The sequence below is a fragment of the Pinus tabuliformis genome, chromosome X (genome assembly GCF_031772625.1).
Source record: "Pinus tabuliformis cultivar Carrire ecotype Pingquan chromosome X, CPIR1, whole genome shotgun sequence".
NCBI classification, from domain to species: domain Eukaryota; kingdom Viridiplantae; phylum Streptophyta; class Pinopsida; order Pinales; family Pinaceae; genus Pinus; species Pinus tabuliformis.
In genome coordinates, this window is record NC_142308.1 from 1278257323 (window position 1) to 1278284649 (window position 27327).

The following is a 27327-nucleotide window of genomic DNA, read 5'->3' on the forward strand; positions in this document are numbered from 1 at the left end:
ATGTGGACATCGACTACAGGACTCCCAGGGTCCAGATATTTTGGACAGATTATCTGTCCCAACATCAGGTCAGACAGTTGTCCTATGACATTGATAGTTGGGGCATCTCTCTTGTGCCTGCCTGGGTTCCTGAAACACTTCTCTTTGATCAACTTATTGTAGATTGGTACATCTTTTATGGCCTGGAGAAGTGGTATTTTCACACATAACTGTTTAAGTTCTCCTAGAAGTTCAGTTTCTTCTGGGTTTGGTTGCGTGGTTCCAGTTAGTCTCTCAGGAAAGGGTGGAATGGCTTTGGGTTCACTTTCCTGTTTCTCTTCCTCGTCCTCCTTAGGAGGAGGTTGGCTATCTGGGAGGACCTTCCCAGATCGTAGGTTGATCTCCTGAATCTCCATAGCATAGGTATGGCATGTGGTTTCTCTAGTATATACCTGTTAGGCCTATCTGTTATTGGGGTTCGGGTTCGGTTGAGCATGTATCTGGGGTTGTCTTGGAGGAGCAGGAGGTAATGGTTGTGGTTGGGCAGGTGGTGGAGGCAAAAGAGTAGGAATAGAGTTGTATTGGGGCCTCCACCCCTGATGAGGTGCATTCCACTGAGGTTGTGGCTGAGTGTGAGAATGAAACGAGTGAGCAGCTGGTTGAGTATGGTATTGAGGAGGATATGACCAAGGAGGGGGTGTGGACCAGGAAGGATGTGCAGGGAGACCCCAAGAAGGCATGGAAGTGGCTTGATTGGGGTTGTAATAAGTCTAGGATGTCCCTTGCATTCCCTGCTAGTAAGATCTCGGTGCATGTGGCCTCCTTTGGTTCATGAAGTAGAGTGGTTCAGTGGCTCCTTCAGCCCCTTGGTACATAGCTTTAAATCCGGGCAAGGAAGGGCACTGATTTGTAGGATGGTCTTCTTCACAAACAAAACACACTTCTACAGAGTGCAATGGACATTCGTTCCTAGGATGATTTCTGGTGCACCTGGGACAAAAGATGGCCAAAGCCCTCTCAGCTTCCTCTTGCTTCTTTTGGATTCGCAAGGTATCCATTTGCATGGCAATGGTCTGTCTCATCTTGCTCTTGAAATCTTCCATCTGATTTGCAAACTCGTTTTTAAGGAATGAACTAGATAAGGGGGTACTGGCTAAGAGTTGACTTCCCCTACCTCTCTTTCTGGCTGCCCTAGAATGGTTTCTAAATACAGTCTTTATGTCATCATAAGGTAGCTGGTAGATGTCTCCCTCGGCTAGCAAATGGAGGGTATCTAGAAGGTCTTCAGGGACTCCTCTGAGCAGAACCAACTTCAGAGATTCGGGGTCAAGTGTGCACCTGGCCCTTTTATAACTGAGTTGAAACCTCTCTTCATAGTCTTCTAAAGATTCATCACTTCCCATGGTCATTCAGAAGATTTCTTCCTTTGTATCCTTTGACCTACAGTAGTCTTGGTATTTGTTGTTAAAGGCTTACTGCATTTGAGCCCAAGTTGTGATACTGTTTCCAGGTAGCCCCATGAACCAGTAGAGTGTTGCATCCTTGAGGGTAGAAGGAAAGAGTTTCAACTTTTTCTCGTCTTCTGCATAGTCATAAGTTCGACAAAGGACAACAAACTCAAACAAGAAGGTATCAGGGTCTTCAGTAGTCAATCCATGAAAGTGAGGTAAGGCTGAGGGACTGATGTTTTTCATTTTTATGTCCCCATTGGTTTCTCGGATGGGAAAGGTACCTTCTACTCTCTCCCCATTCCCTCTACCGTTTCTGTTTTCAGCCATGGTCTCAGGAGGAATGGTTTTTTTCTCTTCTTTTGTTATAGGATCTTTGTATATCTCTAGAGGTTCACCTATAGGTTCTTCAGGATCACTACCACCAAAGAAGAGAGAAGGGTGACTTAGTGATGTGGTGGGGGTGTTGGGTAGGAATTTTCCTGAATTGTCTCTGTTCCTACGAGGCATGAAATGAAATCTCTTTTTTGGGTGATTTTTGTTGTTTTTTCTGCTTGTACCTGCAAAAACTGAAATAGATTGAACTACAACTAACTAAAATCTATCTTGCTGAAATGAAAATGCAGAATTGAAATGAAAGCAGGAAAGGACTAATCTATGTTGTTGAAATGAAATTGCAGAATTGAAATGAAAGCAGGAAATACTAATCTACACTTGCTGAAATGAAATTGCGGAATTGAAATGAAAGCAGGAAATGTCTAATCTACACTTGCTGAATTGAAATTGCAGAATTGAAATGAAAGTAGGAAATGTCTAATCTACGCTTGCTGAATTGAAAGGAAACAACTACTCTACTCTTGCTGAAATAAACTACTTAGCAGAATGTTTGCAGTAGAAAATAGAAGAAAAGCAATAATCACAAAATACTCTGACGCTTCCCCGGCAACAACGCCAAAAAGATGGTGAGCTCCAGTATTGCAGCAATGATGCTGCAACTCCTAGGACTCCCTACTTTACTTTTATCAACCCGGTAGTTCATAACAAACTTGGAAGCGATGGTGTTGTATGCACAAGTACTAGCTCTTACTGCAGGGTGTCACTTGATCAGCTGGCACAAGTTCGCTAGGAGCTTAAGCCAACTTCTATGAGTTCTTATAAGAAGTTTTTAACTATAATGGATGGAAGCTAACTCAAAAGAGGCTAGTCTACTTACAGGAAGAATGATGAAAGCTGAAAGGAAATGCAAACCCTAGCAAACCCTAACTTTACCGACTAACCCTACTTGTGCAAGAAAAGAGATGTACAACTACTGAAATGGATGCCATGGACTATTACAGAGGTAAAATACATGTGTTTAAGCTACATTTAAAGAAAAATATGGAAAAATCATCTTTTTGTATTTTTTAGCAATTTTATGCAAAATTATTATGCATGTGTTTTAACTATTTTTTACTGTGCAAAGGTTTATTGGCGAAAGAAAATGGAGTGGGTGTTTGCAGGGGGTTAGGACGGTGTGGAGAGGACCTAAGGGGTCCCTAGCACCCTTCTGGGGATTTCCACCATGCTAAGATATTAAAAAATCATTCGTGTTATCTTCTAGAGGAGGCTGCAGGGGATCTACAGGAAATTCTACAGGAAGTTCTACAGGAACAGGCCGAAAGTGGTTTTTAGAGGATTGATGGTGGAAAAACGGTGGGAAAGTGGAAATGAAGGATGGATAAGGATGTTAAGAGGTGTAGGACCTGGTAAATGAAGCTTAGGAGTGATGAAGATGGTTGGATTTGTTCAAGAATAAAGAAAGCAATGTTGCACAAAAATGTAGAAATTAGGGCAAGTTGGGAAAGTGTGGCGAATGAAGGGAAGAAATCTTGAGTGAGGGACTGGAGCAGGTTGTATGATGGAGGAAGGGTAGGTAGGAATGGATTACAGGTGTTCTGCACACTACTTTCCAAAACTGATCCAAACAAAGACTAAAAAAACAGAGATCTATCTATTTTGACCTAATCTGCTCTTAAAAACCAGAAATATGATGAACATAAGTTTATAGACAGAAAATCATGCAAGAGAGCTATGGAAACTGAACAAGAATAGATCTGAACATGGAAACACAACTGATATCAATTTCTCCAACTCAAAATCTAACACTAGCAATTGCATTGGAAGGCAAAAACAATGTTTTTGTGGCAGCAAGTGTACTTTGGTCTTAATTCATGGTCCCAAGGAGGGAGAACTGAGATCAAGGACTGATTGGTAGCCTTTTTGTGGATCTTTTCTATTACCAAACTGTCAAATCAACCTGAAGCATGAACAACTATCTTAATCATCAAAAACAACCTAAGTACTAAAGCAAGATTTTAACCTAAATAACAGAAATTATTCTATGAATGCAAGAAAAACACATAAAAGTACACAAAAGAGGTACTGGAACTTGGGTTGGGCCCAACCCCAAGAGCTACAGCCTCCTAAGAGAGATCAGAGCTGGTGCAAAATTGGATTCATCTTCATTGATAAAAAATAATAGTTGCATCCCAAAAACTATCTACAAGAAGAAGCTCGAAAATGTGCTGATACAGGGCTGCACTAAAGTGCGAAAATAGACTAACAAATGACTAAACTCTTAAGGCTTGAATCCTTCCTACTTATGCAAACCAAGACCCCCAACAGTCCTCCTTAACTTTAGGAGCTTGGCTATCCAAGACTGCAGTTAATCAGCCACTTCACTAGACCGGCTCAGCTGTCCCTTGAAATCATCTTTGGTGGGCTGTAGAACTCTGTGCTGATGGTGGAGAACTCGAGGAAGGGGTCATTTAATGCAATAGACATCCCTCCTACAAATCCTCAGCCTTGTTTCCTCGTATTTGGCTTCCAATCTACTCATAAATGCCTGATCTTGGTCCAAAAATGTCCAAAAATCTGCAATAAGCACGTATTAGACCTTGTGGTAAACTAACTATTCCCATTGACACAATTAACATAAATATATTCAAAAGCATGCATAAAACTATGGAGAATGGTGGATTAAATGAGAATATTAGGCAAAATGAGCCTGTATAGTTACCCATTTCCAGGGCTCATCACAAGGATAAATACAACCCCACCCTTGTCAGCTTTGAGAGCAACAATGTCTTGATTTTTGTTCAAATATTTAAGGGCATCAAACTCTTGTTTGCTAATGTTGTTCTTAGGGGGCTTTGCCTTTCTAAGGAAAACAAAATAGTCTTGTCTGATGATATCCTTAGTGTTGTCTAGTAAGTACCTTATCCCATATTCAATGTCACAAGTAATGCCTTTGATAGGGATATTTCTAGGAGAAAGGAAAAAATTTAATCCTTTTCCCAAGAGACTATAGACCGAAGGGTCAAAGGAAAAACTAGAAACATTAACTACCTTAATACCAAAAGAAGAGAGATTACTATTACTATTATTATTATAATTATATTGAAAATTCTTCTTATCATTAATATTAGATTCAAAGGAACTATAATTATTATTATTATCGTCAATGTCATTAATAATACTACCATAAGATTCAAATGAAGAAGGACACAAGAGATCAAAAGAGCGGAAATTCTCAGGATTAGAGGAGAGGTTAATATCAATGTTCATGTTAGAAGGGGTCTCGGATGTGGAGACTTCACCTTGCTTGTTTGAATGGTCAACATCTGATGAATAAGGAAATTACAAGGAGAGAGGTGTCTGGTTCATTGAAACCTAAGACATCGAAGAGAGTTGACTTCCATGAAAGCCAACGGACATGGAGGGTTGACCATCCACACTGGAGGAAAATGAGTTGCGCATAATGGGAACATGAATTGAAGATGAATCAGAATGCTCATGATAAGAGGAGAGGTTAACATCGATGTTCACCTTAATGGGGGTATAGGAGGTAGAGATTGATCTCTCTTTATCGAAAGGTTAACAACCGATGAAGAAGGGGAAGACGGGGAGAGAGGGGTCTGGTTCACTGAGACCAGGGGAGGGAACTGGTTAATGGAGGACGAGGAAGGATTCAATCCTTGGCTTGAAACATGAGACATCAAAGAGGATTGACTTCTAGGAGAGCTAACGGATGAGGAGGGTTGACAACTTCCATATATGCGCATATGCAGAATTTGTGCATAATTCGTATATGCACAACTTCAGTATATGTGCATATATTTTGTATATGCAAAACTTCTGTATATGTGCTTATATGGAAGTTGCACACGTGCAAAAGATCTCATATATGCATGAAGTGCGTTAGGTTTAAAAGTGTTTAGGTGAGATTGTGTCATTCTAACTAAAACATTTGAAACTAAATTAATTGATTGATTCTAACAACATTCTCCATTCCTCTTCTCCAAATTTTGTTTTGGTTCTATTGTTTCATTGGTGGGTTCACATACCACTAATACACAATTGAATAGTTAAATTTCATATCAATACCAACAAATGAGTTAATTATATCACCGCAAATAATTATAATACCCATAAGATTAAGATTATAATTATAATGTTTTGAAAATTGCATTTGATGTCATGGTACATTACCACTTGAAGAGAGTTTTTTCATCCTCTACATTATTTATCTCACTAATTTGAGTTGTTTGTGTAAAGTTGTATTATGCCTTTTCCAATACCTAATTTCTTATAAACTGAAGGAATTTGTTGTAACTTTCAACCATAAGAAGATAGTTTGAATCCTATAACTTGAAGTTGATGATTTCTTTTTAGTAATTCAACTCTATTTTATTCTTAATCTCCTTATTGCTCCACATATTTTTTAAAAAATTAATTATGATAATGCTTCACATTTTAAAACTACAATTGAGTATAGTATCCTAGCTTCATATATGGAGCTAGGTTGAGGTGGATACTTCATACCACATGAGCTCTATTTAGCATTAGCAGTGATGGAGCACAAGGGATACTAGCTATTTTGGGGATACTATAAGGGATGAAATTTCCCAAATGGTCCTTTAGTAAGACCTAAAACTACTTATGATTAGCTAATAACTCATCTTCTTTTAATGTAAGGAAATAGATTAATGGCCCAAAACCTAAAGGCATATGGCAAGAGTGAAAGCCTATCCCCTTATGGACCACTAAGGATTTATTTTAGGTGACAATGTTTTCCTTAAATAGCAATTACTAGTCATCCTATATTCAAAGATAGCAACCATTGATGATTCTCCACCATATATATATATATATATATATATATATAAATAAAAAAAGTAAATCCATACAAACAAAACACTCACATGAATAATGTAGAGGTGAAAATAATTAACTCTAGGGGGTGGCTTATTTTTATTTATTTGCTCCAAATAATATATATATATATATATATATATATATATATATATATATATATATATATAACACTCAAATAAGTAAAGTCATTTAAACAAAACACTCAAATGAATAATGTAGGGGTGAAAATAGTTTACTATAGGTGGTGTCCTCTTTTAATTTATTTCCTCCAAATAGTTTAGAATGATGAACAAAACCCATAAACCTAAGAATTTTTAGTTCATTAATAAATGCACTTTACTTTAAATTTAATGCACATGTTGAAAATTAAGGTCATAGTCATATTCTTATACCAGTAGAGGCAGAGTATATATTGTTTTTTATTTTGGTTAAAGAAATTTGAATTTCAATTAGTTTTGAAATTTATCAAAGCTTCTCAAACAAATTAATATAAAACTGAATAGTTTGAAAATTAAAAATATTTTTTAATGTTTTAAAATGTAAATTATTTTTTCTAATTGGTGGATGGCTATTTTATGTGGTTTTAAATTGATTTATGAGATATAAAAATCATATTAAAAATTGATAGATATATGTGTTTTAACATAGGAATTACACCGGAGCAAGAGCGATCGGAGCGAGAGCGAACCAGTGTCTTCCAGCAGGATACCTCGGCACCTGATCCAACCTCCTCTCGACGTTTCGACAGCCCGACGAGAACACGCCACGTCTCAGTCCTCACCTATCAACAGCCTATATCCACACCTATCAACAGCCTTTCGCCACTGCATGAAGGAATTACGTTCCATGCTCCACGTTGAAGCTTTGCTACATGTCCGTCCGCGAAAGACCAAGCATGCATGCGCTTGGATGGGAAGACAAATGGCCGGTGTCGTGTCTCTTCCATAAGGGCTTTCAACTCTTATTTAACTGACCCTTCCTCAGTCGCGCGCGGCTTTTGGCTCTCTGGCCATCCTTCCTCCCTGCGTTCGGTGCGGGGAGGTACCTGCTTGTAGTCCCACGCTTTCTATTCCGAATCCCGTCCTTCCGCATAGTGGTAGCCACTGTGTTCTCCGTCGTTTGCTGATGGAATGGTGATGCTCTGCGCATGCGGTCTCCGGCGCTCTCGCTCGTGGTGGATGCTCTCTGTTAAGGTTAGTACCTTGCTTCCAAATCTGTAAGTTTCCACTTCCTGAACACGTATCAAGGTTTATATTATGGAATCTTAGAAAACAGTGACTTTTATGGTTTTTACATCCATGAATGTTCATATATAGAATCGAATGTCTTTCTCTCTGGTCAATTACGTTTAGGAATTTCAAAAACAAGAATGTTTTTTTAGTCTGTGTTATCCCTCGGAACCTCTTTCAAGATGTTTAAGGAAATTTTACAAAAACTCAGGAAGTTTATAGTAGTTTATAAACCATGCACAGACATAAGGTTCAGATTAGGAGAATGGTGGTGCATTGTCGAGGTATACTGCTGTTGTTTTGCCTGTAATGATTCTCCTTCCTTCTAGCTTATCCTCAGAAGTCTCGGCTTCGAAATCTCTCAAATCCTCCTGGTTTGGAACAGTCCCTTCTCCCAGTGCCAGAAATTTTTTTTCGGTTGTCGGATTCTTCCGTTTTTCTAAATGAAATTTCAAAATCTCATAGGGATTGGGGATGTTTGTCCTTTAGTGACCTGTCACGTACCTGAGTTTCTACAAATCTCTAGGATCATCCCTCTTTTGATCAAATTGACGGTTTGCTATCGTCATCAATAGTTAAGTTTTTGAACCTATTCACTGTTATTCTCCTGCGTTAGTAAATGCCTTGATTTATGGAGGTGTCCTTCCAGGGTCCTCAACGATCTCTCGAATGTCCTATATGCCTGTCCTTGTGTCAGAACAGTTCCATCCCCACATTTTTCCCTCTCCCGGCATTTATATAATCCAGGTTTCTCTCTCAGACGGAAGTCAGAGGGCTTTTATCCTCCTGTACTAAACCGGACCTGGAAAACTGATAAGTATCCCGCTGTAATCCAAGGAAAGATTTATTGGAGGCGCATGGACGGTGGGTCCGATGCATCTGCCACGGAGGCTCTGATCCGGGCCACCATGGAGGCTGAGAGGGCTTGGGAAAATGCCACGCTATCTGGGGGGTGGCAATCAACCCTGGATGACGTGGTCGTAAAACCGTCTCTCCAGGGTGCTGACAGGGAGAAGGAACGACATTCATCCCGAAGAAGAGATAACGCGGATCAGAAGGAAAAGGCTTTACACGAACACTTGAACCGCTATAATAAGTCCCGAAATCCTGTCAAAACCATTGCTCCGCCTTCTGCAATCAAGCTTGATAGTGTTCATTTGACTGAAAGGATTGAAAGCTTACAGAATCTCGCCCTGATAGGTAGATGGCATTTCCCAGAAATGAATGACGCTGAGATGAGGAAATGGTTAGCAGCCCATTGGAAACCAGTGATCGGATACACTCCTATTATATCAAACCTTATGAAGGAGTGGTATTGCTTTCACTTTTTAAATGCTGCTGACGTCGACGCTATCCTCAAAGGTCCGTGGGTATTTAGAAGGAGCTTTCTCGCTCTCTATAGGTGGTACATTGGGTATGATCCGCTGAAAAACACGCCCTCTAATAACCTCATATGGGTAAAACTCCCAAATCTTCCTTTGGAGCTGTGGTCCAAGGAAACCCTCGAAGAGATAGGAAACTCAATTGGCAGATTTGTCTATGTAGATCCATGGTGTTTGGGAGAAAAGGACAAGAGAATAGCTTGGATTCTCATAGAAAAGACCTATAGGGGGGGATATCCAGATCACATCGAGATAGCTTGGAGAGATCGGTTAATCAAGCAAAGACTGGATTTTTGGGGCATTCCGTTCAGATGCGCAGCATGCCATAAAACCGACCACCTAATAAAAAACTGTCCTCAGCATATGGTTCCTAAAAGCAGGTTATTTCATCGAAAGGAGAGGAGACATTTCTCTTCGGCCAGCTTATCTTCCACAGAGTTGCTGGATGAACAACATCCCAAGGTATCAACTTCTCCGCGGGTATTGTCTCAGGACCTCTCTCAGAATCCCGGAACCAGACCTGGCAGCCCGGTTAAGATTGATGGCCCAATGATCGGCAGTTCTATAGCTTTTCACTGCTCTCCCATTCCGGAACCGAGAGATGATAAAGCCGTCCCCTCCCCTGTTCCTTTGCAGCTAAAGGACTTTTCCTTGGGATCTCTTCCCATCCCTATATCGTCTTCTTCACCAACTCCTGATAAAAATCTTTTATCTCAAATGAAAGGAAAAGAGCCATGCATGTCTGTCACTCCTGTTAATTCCCCTGCTTCATCTCCTATTAATCTATATGACAGTGATCTCGATTTTCTTCTCAGCAGAAAGTCTCTCGAACTGGAGCCATTAACTATTCACAAACCTAGGAATCCTGCCTCTCCTTTCATTAGCCCGGACTCTGCGAAGAATATAACTGTAAGAAAAAAGAACAAAGGAGGTAGCAGGCATTTTAGGGGGAGAACTACTGTTACAGACAGTGGGGTTAGGAACCTAACTCTGGTCGATGTTCCTATTTATGACATGCCGAATTCTCAGCCTCTTAGAGCAAGCGCGGCTGGAGAATCTTCCAAATGACATTTATTATTTCTATGAATATCAGGGGTCTCGGCGCTGACCCTAAATTCCTAGCGCTGAAGGATTTTTTCTACTCTACTCGGCCGGGAATAATTCTAATCCAAGAAACTATGCACAGTTGCCAGGCCTCCATCTCTTACTTTAGGAAAATGTTCCCATCATGGTATATGGTGGCCTCAGAGGCAAGAGGTCTGTCAGGGGGTTTAGCAACATTATGGGATCCTCATCGGATCAGAGCCAAAGCATACAAGTGTTTCGCTGGGATCATTATTTCGGCCTCCATCAGGGGCAAAGATTTCCCTATAAACATATTAAACATCTATGCGCCTTATAAAAATAGAGCTCCTTTTTGGGAAAAGTTTTTTGCCTCAGAATTGTTTGATATCGAACATCTGATAATTGCAGGCGACTTAAATGTAACATTGAGCTCTGATGAATGCTGGGGAAGCTGCAGGAAAAAGGATTCGCTTGCGGATAGCATAAAGCTTGAGCTTCTGAATAAGAACCTTGTGGATATCGCTCCCTCGGAAATGAAGCCGACATGGGATAATGGCAGAACTGAAAAGGCGTATATTGCCAAAAGGATTGATCGGTTTATAGTGCATGTTAGCATTATAGATAAAATGGGCATGCCATATTCATCAGTGGGGAATGCACTTGTATCCGATCACAGACCAATTCTTCTATCCTGGCGGGAAAAAGGCTTCAGAAAGGGGTATCCATTTAAATTCAATAGAACATATTTAGAGGACCCAGCCTTTAATGAACTCATCTCCAATGCATGGAAAGATTTATCAGCTAAAGCTATGTCTCCCCCCTTTTTAACATTTAGAGATAAGATGGCCGCTGTGAGAAAGTTGGTGAAGGAATGGCAAATTGAAAAAAGGAAAAAAGATAGGCAGGAACTTCAGGCAGTGCAACAGGAGCTGGACAATATTTTAAAATTGTCAGATGCAAATTCGTGCCCCTTCAGTATGAAATGTAGCATAAGAGAGCTCGAAAGGAAAAAATATAAATTGCTGAAGCAGGAGGAATCTTTTTGGAGGCTTAAAAGCAGGGCATTATGGCTCAAAGAAGGGGATAGGAACACGAAGTTTTTCCATAAATATGCAAATGCCAGACGTGAGAAAAACACCATATGGAAGATAAGGGATGGAAACGGAGGCTTCCTTGTATCTCAGCAGGATATCACAAAGGAAGCCGTAAGTCATTTCAAGAGCCAATACAGAAGAAGGAAAGATGGTGCTTTTCAGGACATTCTATGGGGTATTGAATTGGTTCCTCAAATGTTTGACGACGAAAAAAATGAGGCCCTGTTTCAGCCAGTCACAGAGAATGAGCTTCTTGGAATTTTGAAGGCCTTTAAGAAGGATAAGAGCCCAGGACCAGATGGCTGGACAATCGAATTTTTCACCCACTTTTTCGACCTCATTAAGCATGATTTGCTGAGGATGGTGGAAGCATCTAGAATGACTGGCAGCATTCACCACATCACAACATCCACTCTGATTGCTCTAATTCCGAAAAAGGGGGAGGCGGAATCCTTTCATGATTATAGACCGATATCATTATGTAACATTTCTTTTAAAATCATCACTAAAATTATTGCTGAAAGAATTAAAGCAACACTGGCTTCTTTCTTAACTAAGGACCAACACGCTTTTCTGAAGGGTCGCAATATTCTGGATGCTGTGGCTAATACTCAGGAGTGCCTGTTCTCTATGTCTTCACAAAACACAGATGCGGCCATCTTGAAAATAGACTTGCAGAAAGCCTATGATTGTTTAGACTGGGGGTTTGTTGAATGTCTATTGGCTAAGATCGGTTTGAGCCCCAACTCCATCCGATGGATCATGGCTTGCGTGGAGAATGTGAACTATGCGGTCATTATCAATGGTATTCCTTCCCAATTTTTTCAAGCGGAAAGAGGTCTGCGTCAGGGATGCCCCCTTTCACCTCTTTTATTTATTCTGGCAATGAACTCTCTAAGCATCCACATTAATAAAGCGGTCGCTGAAAACAGATGCAGGCCTATTAAGATATGTAGGCACAACTTCATTTCGCATAACCTCTTTGTTGATGATGTCAACATGGAGTTGGTGAATTGGATATCTGAGCTTTTTGGTATAGAGACAAGGTCGCTCAAGGAGGGCCTTAAATATTTAGGCTTTCATCTCAAAGCTAAGGGTTACTCCAAGAATGATTGGCAATGGCTGACAGAGAGATATTATAAAAAGATATCCGCATGGGAACACAGGAGTCTGTCCTTGGCAGGTAGAGTTATACTCTCTCAAGCCGTTTTATTGCAGATGGCTGTCTATTGGGCTCATTTATTCTACCTCCCGGCAAGCATCATTCACAAGCTGACCAAGGTTACGGCTAATTTTATCTGGGGTGGAAAATCTGAACAGCGGAAGTTCCATCTTACCAAAATGGAAAGTATATCATTACCTAAACGCCTTGGGGGTTGGGGTATAATGGATTTGAGGGTCTTTGGCAAAGCTCTATTATGTAAATCCCTCTGGAGAGGTATCTTCGGGGAAGGGCCATGGAGTGTCACTGTAAAACTAAAATATATGAAAGGCAAAAATCTGGAATATTGGTACAGAACTGGAGCAATTGGAACCAAGCACGGATCAGCCATCTGGCTCAGTTTTCGGAAGGTCGAGAAATACTTTATAAAGAATCTGAAGTGGAGGATTCACTCTGGAAGCAGTATTTTAATTGGTTTTGATCCCATTGCCTGCAGTCGTGGAAACATCTCCATTCCTGAGAACCTCTTATATTTCCTTCACAGAAATGGTAACTTTACATGGGATAAACTCATATCCGCATGGTGTGGCCCTGTCCCTTTATGGAAGGATGCCATTGACCTTGGTTTGCCAGAGGAACTGAACTTATCATGGAAAGCTGTCAAAGATGCTCTCAGAGGCTGTGGGATTCAACGTTGTGGGACGACAGATCACCTAATTTGGATTGTGCCAAATGCACAATTGCCAGCCCGAGTAAAAGATATATACTCTGATATTATTTCTTCAAAGGTTCTGCATACAAGCTCTAAGTTTCCTATGGTACTCTGGAAATCGGGATGCCCCCTTAAGATGATCTATTTCGCGTGGTTGGTGTTTAATAATAAGAATCTGACATGGGACAATTTGAGGAAAAGAAGCTGGCACGGCCCAAGCAGGTGTTCGATGTGTGAATCAGACGAGGAGTCAAATCTCCACATGTTCTTCCAATGCAAATCCTCTCAGCAAATCTGGTACGATCTGGCCATTCTTTTTGGTTTTCCTCATGTTGTTTTTGTTTCTATCCATGCAGCTTTCGAATGGTGGTGCGGGCAAAGGGAGCCACGGCGTATTCTCATTATTATTGTGTTATGGTGCGCATGGAAGTGGAGGAATTATAAAATTTTCAGAGACTCAAAGGAACCCTATAGTTCCATTTTGCATCACATTATTGCAATCTACGATTCAGTTCCAAAAAAGCAGCCCAAAAAGAAGGGGCTTGCTATATGAATCTGGCTTTTGGTCTATGGAAGTAATGGAGGAAGAGAAGTCCTGTTCGATTCTGGAATTTGTTACTCCTGGTTATTAATTTTGGTGCCTTTTAGCTATTTTCCTGAACTTGATGTATATGTATTGCAATATGGATGTCCTGTATACACAGTCCTTTTTGTTTCATGCTGATGTATTTGTCTTTCTGTACATGGTGCCTTTTCGGACCTCTGACATTTGCTTTTCCTCGAGATGTCTCGGATCGTGGCTGTCATATGCCACCCTTTTGTATCTTATGATGTTTTTTATATTGTCTCAATATAATCTATGATGCTTTTTTCTCTGAAAAAAATCATATTAAAAATTAGAAAATCTAAAAAAAAATATTCATTATGTTATAACTTTGCAAGAGAGAATGCCATGTGAATAGTTGCCCACCATTTTTTATGCAAGAAACTTTCCATATTTCTATAATTTGAATAAAAAATTCATTCATTACTTTATTGATTTGCAATTAATAAAATTTTAAAAATGTTTAAAATACTAATTTCTTAAATAACTTCAATTGTAGTGATTTAATTTTTTAAGGTAATATCTTAGCTAAGCACCCAATTTTCTTATAAAATGGGTCTTTATTTCTAAATCATTAAATTTTAATTAACTTCCCAAAAAAACTAATGAACCAACTTCCAAAAAAATGAAAATGAAAAATACATTTTTATGATTATTTCCAAAACTTTTTAATCATAAAAGAATATATTAAAAATAAATTAATTATTTTTTATATTTATTTAGTAAATATTAAATAAATCAAAATAATAATAATTTTGAAATATTTAATTATTTTTTAATTAAAAAAAACTAGAAAACCTATTTTTAAATTAAAAATAAAAAATAAAAAATTATAAGTACATGATAGGAATGACCGATAGTTGAATTGAGGCTTCTGTGATCCATGTCAATATTATGAGAATTCTTCGGCCTAAATCATGATAGTACATTTGTCGACGCGTTTCAAACCAACGAGTGTGGTTCATCGTCAGGACAAGTTGAAGAACCAGATCATGGCTACATATTAAATAGGGAGAGCAGATCATCCAATGGCTAGGTTTGACTAAAAAAAGGGCTATATTAGGTCAGACTTGATAAACGACTAGATTTGACTATTCAAATTGTTTAATTATATAATATTATTATGCTAAAATATTATTATAATACTTATCATATGTAATTTAAGTGAAAAGATAATAATAGTATTAGGAAAAAATTGCTAGAATTAATATATCTAGGGACAATAATTGAAAGGATTTAATAATAACTAATAATAATTAATATACTATTATTCTAATAATGTTATAGTATTAATCTTATTGTTAATATCTTGTGTAACTAATTAATATAAATTTAATAGTAAGGTTATTTAAGTATTAATAAATCTATGGATATTATTAACATTAACTAAAATAATCTTATACTAGATCATTCAGATTAGTATTATTATCATTATTATTATTATATTATTATTAATAATATTGGTATTAAAAGTAATATTCAATATGATAATGGTATTATTCTTACTATCAATGGATAGGGTATCAATTTATTAGTAATCTAATAGGAACCTGTGTTACTAGTTTTAGGGAAATTAGTAATTGTAAGGATTTATTATAGTGTTATAATAATAGTATTAAATTAAGGGATGGGTAACTAATTAACATAAATTTATTAGAACATAAATTTGCTATTTAAATATCTTATACTATATAATCTAACCCTAAAGGTATGAAAAGGATTAAAATAAACCAAGGAATATTCCCAAAGAAGCTCAAAGAATGATGGCTAAAGAAAGAAGGTTAAAGGAAAACAAGGGGAAATCTCTAGAACAGGCTATAAAAAGAGGGAGGGGAGGAAGGGGAGGAAACGACTAGGAGGTGAGGGCCAGGACCCAGCATTTGCTGATCTTCCAACCGTCATCTCTATTGAGATTGCTTAGCCTTCTTTCAATCTTAATGGCTTCCCTAAATTTACAGTGGTGGAACTGCGAAATTCTAGCAATAACATTGGCCTCCCAAATACAAGATGTTTGGTCTTCTACGCATGCTCTGCTAGTGCGGAAGGCCTAGTTATCTTGTGCTTAAGATCAGTTGTGTGCTCACTAATTCTTTGATTAATGGAGCGTCCAGTTTCACCAATATAGGGGGTCCCACATGAACAAGGAATAATATAGACCCCCTTCATATCCTTAGGGTCAATAGGATCCTTTACAGATCAGAGAAATGACCAATCTTAAAAGATCAAAACTTTAACGTATTTAACCTTCTATATCAGAATTTTATTATTAAAATAACATTATAATTAATCAAAAAAATAAAATTAATATTTGTTTACAAAATAATATCCATGGGAAAGAAAACAATGAAACATCATTACAGAAAACGGTGATATAAAATAAAATAATATTCTTGTTATATTTTTCCTTTGAACTTAAAAAAAGAAAACTTAATCTATGGAAATGGATATAGATTTTCGGCTTAGCCTTAATATATTTTTTTACCAAGAAAACTTAAAAGGTTAATCATGGTCGTATGGCTGATTACTTTGAAAAACCAGAATAGTTAACCACGACCACGTGACTGGTAACTCTGAAAAACAAAACCTATTACTGCCACAAATAAATTTTCAGCCAAATGACTGGGACCTTGAAAAGCTCATACGTATTTTTATGAAGAAAATTTCATCCAATAACCATGGCCACAATAACTAGCTGCCATGGTGATCCGGCGCCCTGCAAACCATGGTCCTAATGCATACTTCCTTCTTGATCTGAAGTATCCCTAGCGTAGTAGCCCAGGCAAGCATACCGATGATTATATCTCGGACAGAATCAAAATGAGTTTTATAAAGGTGAAAATGTAGAATGAGCAAGCTGGGATTGCGGCCACTGCTGAGATGGGAAGGCAAATCGTTATTCTAACAAACGAGCTCCAGAACTGAGCGAAGATGAGCTTCCCGATGGTTGCCAAAGAGATTCTTTTGTTTTCCATGGACAATCCAATGGGTGTTCCCTGGAAGTTGCTGCCGTGAAGAGCCATGTCTCAATCCATTGACAGAATTGATCTCCCGCTTAATGGAGTGAGTAGCGTTGTGGATGACTTTGATCGAAGGGTCCAACCACGGGTGTCACGCCCCCAATCTTTTTTTTTCTTATTGGGCGGAGCGCGGCACCACCGAGTGCCCACTCTTAACCGAATGTGCACTTATGGACTACGCCTTACCATAAAACACTTAACTTTATTTCTTAAAGCGCTTTAAACATTTATCAACAGTTATAACATTCAATAACATTCATAACCGAGATCAACCACATAATAAAACTGCAATAAACACATTAACACCAATGTATATGGGAGGGGCAACTCCCCAAGAGTTCGCCCAACCGTTTTATTATGAACAGAATTCAACTTTTACAAACAGTGCGCCGGGCTTAACCCACGGCCGCACTAAACCAAATATCAGAATTTACAACTGTGCGCCGGACTGACTCACGACCGCACTTGAACCAAATGCCGATATTACAATTCGGGCAAACGCCCCTTACAACAGCGCCCCAAATACCGTGGCCGAGTTGACTCGCCCGAGTCTCAACTCGCCAACCGGACTGTGCGCAAACGCCAATTATACAACCGGGCTCGTCCGCCCTTACAACCATACACAGGTGCCGTGGCGGAGTTAGCTCACCCGAGCTTCGACTCCCCATTCGGCCTGCGCACTTATCGTGCCAACCATAAACCAGACCTCTGCAACCGGAACTCGCACCCACTGTTCTGCCAAGTGTTCGCAGCCAACTCGGCCTGCGCCCTCACTCTGCGTCACCGTGTAGCGATACCCGATCAACTCGACCTGCGCCCAGATCGGCGTTGTCTCGTCCACACAGCAGCTCGATAGACTTCGCACTACAAGAGAGTGCGCATTTCAGTCTTCTATCTTGTGCGTATAGAGAGAACGCTCCAAGACTTCGCTTGATGCCTTGATCGAATGAGCTCGCCATCCTTATATAGTCGCCCAGCTCATTATTCGAGGGGCTTCTAACATTAGGCCGACCCCTCAATTAAGCAACCAAAGCCCCGAATTTAACTTTTATGGGCAGGTCGGCCCTTGCCTTAAGGCAAGGGCGACCTCGCCCTTATAAACTTCGGTCTTTTCCCTTCGCATATTTCCTGTTATGAGCTCGCCCGTATGTCGTGCCCGCCTCTTCGTCGCACTGTTCACCACGCTCGCCCGTTTGCTGCTTCCTGCTGCCATGCCTTGCCGTCGTCGCCCAGAGATGCGCCCGCCCGGTCGCCCTCCGTTTGTCCCTGACCGCACGTCCAAATGTTGTCCCGTGTCCATGTCCCGACTTCCGCCCATGTTCCAGCTCGGCCTACGTTCGCTCGTGCCCGTGTTCATCTCGCGCCCTTCGCGTCCACGTTCCAGCTCGCGCTCACGTCCTGGCCTGCGTCCATGTCTCAGCTCGTGTCCACGTCCGGGTATGGTTCGCCCTTGGGTCGCCCGCCCATTTGGTGCGGGTTGCCCTCGGGTCGACCTGCCGGTTGTTCAACCGAACCTCCATCGCATTCTTGTTCGGCCGGTCCGGGTAGCCTTACCCGCGTGTGCCTTCATCCGCGGTTCACCCGCCCACGGCTTCTCTGCACAACTCGTTATCTGCCTGCCCGACCTGCCTTCGTGTCGTGCACGGGTCGTGCGCCCGGGCGTTCGCCCGTCGTGCGCAGTCGCTCGCCCGTCGTTTGCCCGGACCACCCGCCCGTTCACAACACCGTCGTGTCTGTCTGCCCGTTGGGTGGGCGCGCCCTCACCCAGCTCGTCGCCCGACTCGCCGTTCCACCCAACCGTCATCCAGTTCACCCGCCCGCCGGGTCGCCGTGCACGGCTCGCCCGCCCGGCTCGCCCGCGGGTCAAGTCGCCCTCGTGCAGAAATGTCGTGCACGCCCTGCCCGACTCGCTAGGGCGTTACACTCTCCTCCACCCGAAGACGTTGTCGTCTCGACAACTCATCAACCACCTGCCAAGGCTGATATCTACTATGATGTAGGCTCCCTCATACAAGGTAACCATCAACTCGTATAGGGTCTGCCTCCACCAAGTCTGCTCCATGTGCCCATGCACATAACCAAGTGTCCATCTCATGTCACTATCTCACGGTCCCATGCCCAGATCTATGGGAACCCCCATTTCCTGCTGCACATCCTCATACCTGCTCAATCTCCAAGTGAGGGCTCATTGCCTTGAACAGCCAACAATGAGCCCATCCTCTTTGTTTTCTAAGAAGATGTACGAGGAGAACCCGGAGGTTCCCCTTTATCAACCAGCTCCATTTCTCTATTAGGATCCTTACTTCTTGTTCTTTGTCGACATGCCTCCCGATTTCCCTCCTTGATGTTCGGTCCTCCATGTATATTGCTACTGTCATCCCCCACTTCCTCTAGTCTCCTTGGCAAGTCCAGGCTACTATCGGAAAGTGTTTCATCAACCAAAGGTTTTCCCACAAGCTCTACTTCGTTCCCAAGCAACTGCTTGTCCTTTCTACGATCTGTTCTCATCATGCCAATGGTTGGAACACCAATAGGTGTGTCTCCCTGACCATCATAGATGAAAAGCTTCTTCAAATGTGGTACGATCAAGACCTCATATTGCTTCATGAACTCCATCCCCAATACGGCCTCATAATCGTCAATCCTTACTATGGTAAAGTCCACCTTCCCGGTCCATGCACCAAGAGTGGTTATTACTCCTTCTGCCATACCAAAAACGTCTGTTGGAGGAGAATTAACTGTCTTTATCTGCGCCTCTATAGGTACAACTTTCAGTCCAAGTCTCCTTGCAGTCCTTCTACTCATGAAATTATGCGAAGCCCCGCTATCAATCATAGCGAGAACTTTTGTTACACCGAGCTTTATCTGAACGTATTCCAGTCCATGTTCTTCCGAATCTCTTTCTTCGCTTTCCACTTCAATCTCTACCTCGGAGGTAGCGTTTAGGCCCACCTCGTTTGTAGCCTCATCGTGAAGTTCTTCAGCGTAAGAGATCTCTATCACCAAGTCTTCTTCAACTCGTGAAATTTTCTCCTCGAGTCCCTCTTTTCGCTTTTCTCCAAGCCTGATTTCTTCTTTCAAGACTTCGAGACGCTTTTCAAGGATTAGGCAATCCTTCTTTTTCTTGTTCATCGCATGTCTTATTCTTAGCTCCTTGAATTCTGCTTCTATCAAGAGCCCTTCGTTTGTAAGTCGGTGGGCTTCGTCCTCATTCAGGTCTGAAGTCCCCTTTTCTACCATGGCACGGAGAGCGCACTTTGTTGCTGCCAACCTTTTGCCACAGTCCATGTATTCCTGTCGTAGCTTATCGTTTTCTTCAAGGACCTCCCTTTCGAGTTCCTCCATAGTTGCATAACCCAATAATTCCACGATAGACATTTTACCGGATCACCTGCCTTAGAACATGCAGATTCACCTTCAATTTTCCCAACCGAGACAACCTTGTCCAATCTTCAAATGCTTCAACACCAGCTCGCTGACCGAGCTCTGATACCACCTGTCACGCCCCCAATCTTTTTTTTTCTTATTGGGCGGAGCGCGGCACCACCGAGTGCCCACTCTTAACCGAATGCGCACTTATGGACTACGCCTTACCATAAAACACTTAACTTTATTTCTTAAAGCGCTTTAAACATTTATCAACAGTTATAACATTCAATAACATTCATAACCGAGATCAACCATATAATAAAACTGCAATAAACACATTAACACCAATGTATATGGGAGGGGCAACTCCCCAAGAGTTCGCCCAACCGTTTTATTATGAACTGCCTTCAAGTTTTACAAACAATGCGCCGGGCTTAACCCACGGCCGCACTAAGCCAAATATCAGAGATTACAACTGTGCGCCGGACTGACTCACGACCGCACTTGAACCAAATGCCGATATTACAATTCGGGCAAACGCCCTTACAACAGCGCCCCAAATACCGTGGCTGAGTTGACTCGCCCGAGTCTCAACTCGCCAACCGGACTGTGCGCAAACGCCAATTATACAACCGGGCTCGTCCGCCCTTACAACCATACACAGGTGCCGTGGCGGAGTTAGCTCACCCGAGCTTCGACTCCCCACTCGGCCTGCGCACTTATCGTGCCAACCATAAACTAGACCTCTGCAACCGAAACTCGCACCCACTGTTCTGCCAAGTGTTCGCAGCCAACTCGGCCTGCGCCCTCACTCTGCGTCACCGTGTAGTGATACCCGAATCAACTCGGCCTGCGCCCAGATCGGCGTTGCCTCGTCCACACAGCAGTTCGATAGAGTTCTCACTACAAGAGAGTGCGCATTTCAGTCTTCTATCTTGTGCGTATAGAGAGAACGCTCCAAGACTTCGCTTGATGCCTTGATCGAATGAGCTCGCCATCCTTATATAGTCGCCCAGCTCATTATTCGAGGGGCTTCTAACATTAGGCCAACCCCTCAATTAAGCAACCAAAGCCCCGAATTTAACTTTTATGGGCAGGTCGGCCCTTGCCTTAAGGCAAGGGCGACCTCGCCCTTATAAACTTCGGTCTTTTCCCTTTGCATATTTTCTGTTATGAGCTCGCGCATGTCGTGCCCGCCTCTTCGTCGCACTGTTCACTGCGCTCGCCCGTTTGCTGCTTCCTGCTGCCGTGCCTTGTCGTCGTCGCCCGGAGATGCGCCCGCCCGGTCGCCCTCCGTTTGTCCCTGACCGCACGTCCAATGTTACCCCGCGCCCATGTTCCGACTTCCGCCCATGTTCCAGCTCGGCCTGCGTTCAGCTCGTGCCCGTGTCCATCTCGCGCCCTTCGCGTCCACGTCCCAGCTCGCGCCCACGTCCTGGCCTGCGCCCATGTCTCAGCTCGTGCCCACACCCGGGTATGGTTCGCCCTTGGGTCGCCCGCCCGTTTGGTGCGGGTCGCCCTCGGGTCGACCTGCCGGTTGTTCAACCGAACCTCCATTGCATTCTTGTTCGGCTGGTCCGGGTAGCCTTACCCGCGTGTGCCTTCATCCGCGGTTCACCCGCCCACGGCTTCTCTGCACATCTCGTTATCTGCCTTCCTGACCTGCCTTCGTGTCGTGCACGGGTCGTGCGCCCGGGCGTCAGCCCGTCGTGCACAGTCGCCCGCCCGTCGTTTGCCCGGATCACCCGCCCGTTCACAACACCGTCGTGTCTGTCTGCCCGTTGGGTGGGCGCGCCCTCGCCCAGCTCGTCGCCCGACTCGCCGTTCCACCCAACCGTCATCCAGTTCACCCGCCCGCCGGGTCGCCGTGCACGGCTCGCCCGCCCGGCTCGCTCGTGGGTCAAGTCACCCTCGTGCAGAAATGTCATGCACGCCCTGCCCGACTCGCTAGGGCGTTACAACGGGGATGCGATCATGTCTGGAGCTGAGTTGAAATGAAGAATCCACCTGCTCAATGCTCGCCACCCCAGGCCCAGATTTCTGCTTCAAATTTCTAAAACAAAATAGTGTAACGTGGGTTCAGAAATTCAAAATTCTAATTTGAATTTTAGAGCTCCATTATACCATTCAAAATTTGGAAGATAGTACGCATTAATTATGTGTTGAGTTGACACCGTGGAATATGCGACATGGAATGGCAACTTATATACATGATCATGCCCTTTTATCATTATCATCCCCCATCCAAGAGTTCGAAACGGAACCCTGTCAGAATTGGAAAAGGAAAACCGGATTTCCATTTCGTAGAATGGTACTATCTTAGAGGCATTAAATATCGAATAGCATAGTAAATATTGCTGGTGAACTTTAACGAGTCTGTACCAAGGTGGCTGCTGCCAAACCAATCGTATGCACTTTCAGTGGTATAATGTCGATCTTTAAAATGCAGCAAACATTAAATCTATATCTCGCGTGCAGGGGTTAAATTTGACGCCCGTCTGCTCGTTTTTAGGTCTTTTACACGTAAAATACGTTCTAATTTCAAATATCCACGTCAGCGGTAACTTGCTATTAATTTTTAATACCGTCAATATGACGGGCATGTTTGAAAATGAAAAGTTTTAAGTTTTTTTTAATAATTTTTTGATATATATATATATATATATTTAACATCCAAGTCGGGACTCGGTATAAATAGTGAAGACTGAAGTGACTGTAGTCTGTGGCTCACTGGCTGTAGGCTGTAAGTTGGCGGCCCGCGGGCGGCGGGGGCAAGTTGCAACTGCCGTTACCCAGAGACTACAAATGCGTGACGCGTCACGCGTCCACCAACTTTCACGAATGGAAATAAATTTTGAGCTTGGAGCATTTACCACTGGTGACTGTTCCACTGTAAACTTACCAAATACCAACTTACCAAGTACCAAATTACCGCGGCCCGCGTGTTCAAGTCTCAAGATATGGAAAGATATGGAAACAGGAAACTTAATTAACAAGTTACAAGCCTCTTACAAGGTGAATCGGAATGTATGCTCGAGCGGCGATGTTTCAAGCAGAGTCTCAAGCTCTGTTTTATCCACAGATATTAACCTATCATCCAGCTTAGGCTCTGGGTCCTCAGATCATGGGGCATTTGCAGCTTTGCCATCCGATGTCTTTATGAAAGGTCTGTTGAGTTGTACACTAGTTTGGCGCATTGAATTGCCTATTTGTTTCTATGTATTTACAGTGTTTATTGGTATTGCATGCTTGCAGATAAATTTACTGATAAAGTTGAACCAGCTCCCAGATATAAGGTCTCAGAGCCTGGGAAGATACAACATTATGGTAAGCATGAAGGTTTTCAGTCCATGAAAGATGCCTGTACCGAGGTCATCCCAGCAGTTCAGCACCGGGATATGGGAACAGATATGACACCCCTCGGAAGTTCTCGCACTTCTCGTTGCCATACTCCTGTTAAAGCTGGTTCTCCTGCTAGGCATAATACTCCTGCCAGTAGATCTGCACTGATAAACAGCGCTGGCATCGACATTGGTGAACTGGAAAAGTGCCATTTTGCCAATTTAGAGCTTCAGGGCTTGCCATCGGGTATTCAGTTCAATTCAGTTGATAAGAGTGTTTCCACTTGGAGTTCGAGGGAGGAAGAGGAAGAAGAGGTCTCGAAGAGCTTGAGGCATTTTGACATGGGTGACTGCAAGAAGAGCATTGTTGAAATCAGAGCTGCAGATTGGGAAGAAGCAGAACGATCAAAGTGCTTTACCAGGTAAGCGTCGAACCCAAGGATGATAGAGTGAAAGCTTATCGATAGAGAAGACATTATTTTGACAAATCTCCGTTCAAGTTTATTAATCAAAGTATGAAGTCCGTCATTTTACAAAGGAGAAATTTTAGGGTCATCGTTATCTAGATGAGCGATTCTGGAATATTTTAGAAATATGAGGCACAGACCCAAAGTGAACTGTTTGATTTCGCTCCAGATTTCTGAAATATTCCAGAATTTCCAATATACTGAAGTTCAATAAACATGTTAGTGTGTTCTGTTGGACTTCACTCCTGTCCATCAAATTTTCAAAATATTCCAGAATCTGCAATCGAGTGAAGTTCAGCAGACATTTTAGTGTGTTTGATATTTATGACATAAAAGATGGTTTAACTGACACAAGGAGGGGAAAGGTAGAAGGTAAAATCATGTATATACCTGAAGGATAAAACCATGTGGAGAGTATTTGGGAGTTTATCCTCGATTTGTTAAAATCCTGAATGGCAGCTCTGGTTTGAGCTACACTGTTAGCGATTCTCGTTCTGTTATTCATTTCATGCAAGTGAGAAAGAAACTGGTTTCTTGTGGGGTATTTCTCAGATAGATGTAGGACTATATAGATAGCGTGCAGAGACCAATTGGCAATAAGCTAATGGTCTGCTGCTTTGCCAAGGGTGGGGTTCATGGAATACTACGCCAAGTTTATGTACATATTCAGAAAAACAGTTATAGTGTCCTTGGTGACTTGGACTGTTTTGTTATTTTGTAATACGAGTTATTACTTTTGATGGTTTTGATTTTTATTTTATAACATATGAATTAGGGTATAATTTAACAGCAATATTATTTTATAGTATATGAGTATGAATTAGGATATAAATGGATGGTAATAAGCAGTTTAAAAATAAATAAATAATCCATTAAAAAAATATGCTATGCTTGATTCTATTCTTAACAAACCAGTTCACAGAGCACAGATGAAACTTGTACAAATAAATTTTAAAAGTCATATGATGGGCAGTTTAAAAATAAAAATGTCATAAAAAAATTCCTTGACGGGTAGGGTCACCCGTCAAATTTAACCATGCTCGCGTGTGGAGTAGTCTACTCAAGCGGAGGTATTGCCCGGGATTGTTTGTCGGCGGCAAAATTTCCGATTTCGGCCACCGGCAAGTGCAATGTCAAAATTCTGTGTCCACCGCAGTGATCGGGGTCCGTATTGTAGGATCAGGGATTCGATGTGATGTTAACCTCCCTCCGCCGGCCGCTCGTTAATGCGTCTAAGACAGTACAGTACAGGATAGTACTTGATGCCATTACATGCCATAGTACATCCAAACGACTTCCCGACCTTCTTTTGGTATCCGTGTATGTCATCGGAGCATGGCAGAAGTGATGCCACGCATGATACCTGTTCCTTGATTTGATGCCGTGCATGATACCTGTTTCTTGATTTTAAATTGAGCGCGGGAAAATGAAATTTTGAAAAATAACAGCGTGTTCTTCAAAACAATACAATAAACAATATGTTTTTGTTTCTTTTCTGTATTTGTTTGCGCATCTCGTTATGGCAGTGGATGGTTTCAAAGTACTCTTTAAATACATAGAATGGTGCTCTGTAAATTCATAGAATTTCGATGTTGATTCACGGATATCCAAGGCGTTTCCGGATTACTGCATCGCAGACACCAGGCTTCTATTTCTGTGAACGAAGTGCCATGCTTGAATCCCACGCAAGCTTCCTCACAACACTTCATGACATCGGTACTGTGTACGCCACCAAAGCCTGGAGTGAACTTCATATTGCAAAACATAAAGAGCATGCGAGTCCTCAACACGCTCGGAATCGTCATGGCTCGCATAGACATCGCTGTGGGAGGTGTGGCAGCTCCACACATCCATCCCAAAGGCACTGAAATTGTGTACCTGTTGCAAGGATCCCTTCGCATGTGTTTTTAATCAACTGCCTGTATATTCAGTTCCGTGTCTGTTGCAGCTTTGTGCCTCAACGGTCCATGTGGGTAGCTTTTTGTGGCATGGAAAGTTTTGGATTTCTGGAAAATAATAAGCAGATGGAAATTTACATGGAGTAAAACCTTAGTTTGGCAGACAACCGAAGGTAATAATAGATTACATTTTAGATATTGATTTTTGTCCATGGGTTGTTTTTGTTTCTGACATTTGTGCATTAGATTACAAACTGAAAAGGGAAAAATTTTAATGCAATGACCATTTTAAGATAGAGAGTATCAGTGTTGTCTTCTGAATTTCTTCCTGAGTGAGAGAAGTTTCTCTTTACGAACAAATTTATAATTGTCTTAAAAAAATATGTTTTTTTTATAATTAAGGCTATCACTCAATACAATCTACATCATAAAACTAAAAATAATATTCATTGACTTTGACTCATTCATATTTATGCTTGCACATCTAGTCCCACGAAGAATCAAAATGATTAAAGGGAAAAAGCAGAATCGCTAATTTGAGTTTCCTTAAAAAGATTCTTCCAAAAAATATTTAAAATATTCTGTATATTGAGTTTAAAGAAAATTATATATAAAAAATGGTGGATATTGAGTTTAAAGCAAATTATGTGCTTTTTTGTTTTTGGTTTGGCAAGAATTTAGAATCGTTACAAAATAAATTTAAAATTTAAGTTTGAAAGCTTTTTCAAAAATTTGAAACATTAGTTATGGTGGTCGTGAATATATTTGATTTGATTGTAATAGGTATTTATGGTTATATAACTATTTGGAATTAAGAAAGTTCTATGTCTTTCCAAATTTTAATGAGCAAGTATAAGTGAAAAACAAATATTTATCACAATTGATCAGTTAAAAAAAAGTATTTATGATTCTAATTGTATTGTGTGCTAGCCACAATTGCCAAAAATAAAATTATCTGTTTATAGAAAAATATAATATATAACAAATAACTTATAAAAAAGAAAATACCTACAATATAGATAGGTAGACCTTAGTATATCTTATCAAATCGAAGAGTAACATAAGTAAGAGATATTGAGAATCTAATTTATAAAGCTCTAAAGTCTACACAACCATTTGTTCATACACAAACCAAACCAACAAACATAAATAGATCTCACTTTTGAAGAGTGGGAGTTGCAGAGGCTAAGGAAGGAAACACGTGGAAGCACATATGGAAACTCCTAAATTAATTTTTGTAACTACTCTATAAGTTGGGCTTTATGTTCTTTTGTAGATTATATGGAAGACTTCAATATAAAATTGCAATTCAAAAAGCCCAAGAGACAAGAAAAGCATATTGTGGCTAAATTGTAACATTGAAT

At 41.3% G+C, this 27327-nt stretch overlaps 1 protein-coding gene across 1 annotated transcript; it reads left to right on the top strand.

The window, feature by feature from the left end:
* Positions 1 to 22849: 22849 nt before the first annotated feature.
* Positions 22850 to 24491, top strand: LOC149144682 (uncharacterized). The gene is made up of 3 exons (XM_089452231.1): positions 22850 to 22856; positions 22998 to 23423; positions 23513 to 24491. The coding sequence occupies exons 1-3, from the start codon at positions 22850 to 22852 to the stop codon at positions 24022 to 24024; spliced, it is 945 nt and encodes a 314-aa protein (XP_089308357.1). The 3' UTR covers positions 24025 to 24491.
* The last annotated feature ends 2836 nt before the right edge of the window (positions 24492 to 27327 follow it).

What these genes read in the sequence shown, in the direction of transcription:
- LOC149144682 (XM_089452231.1), top strand. An exon ending in ATCCGATGTCTTTATGAAAG is followed by an intron (nt 23,424 to 23,512) that starts GTCTGTTGAGTT and finishes GCATGCTTGCAG; the next exon opens with ATAAATTTACTGATAAAGTT.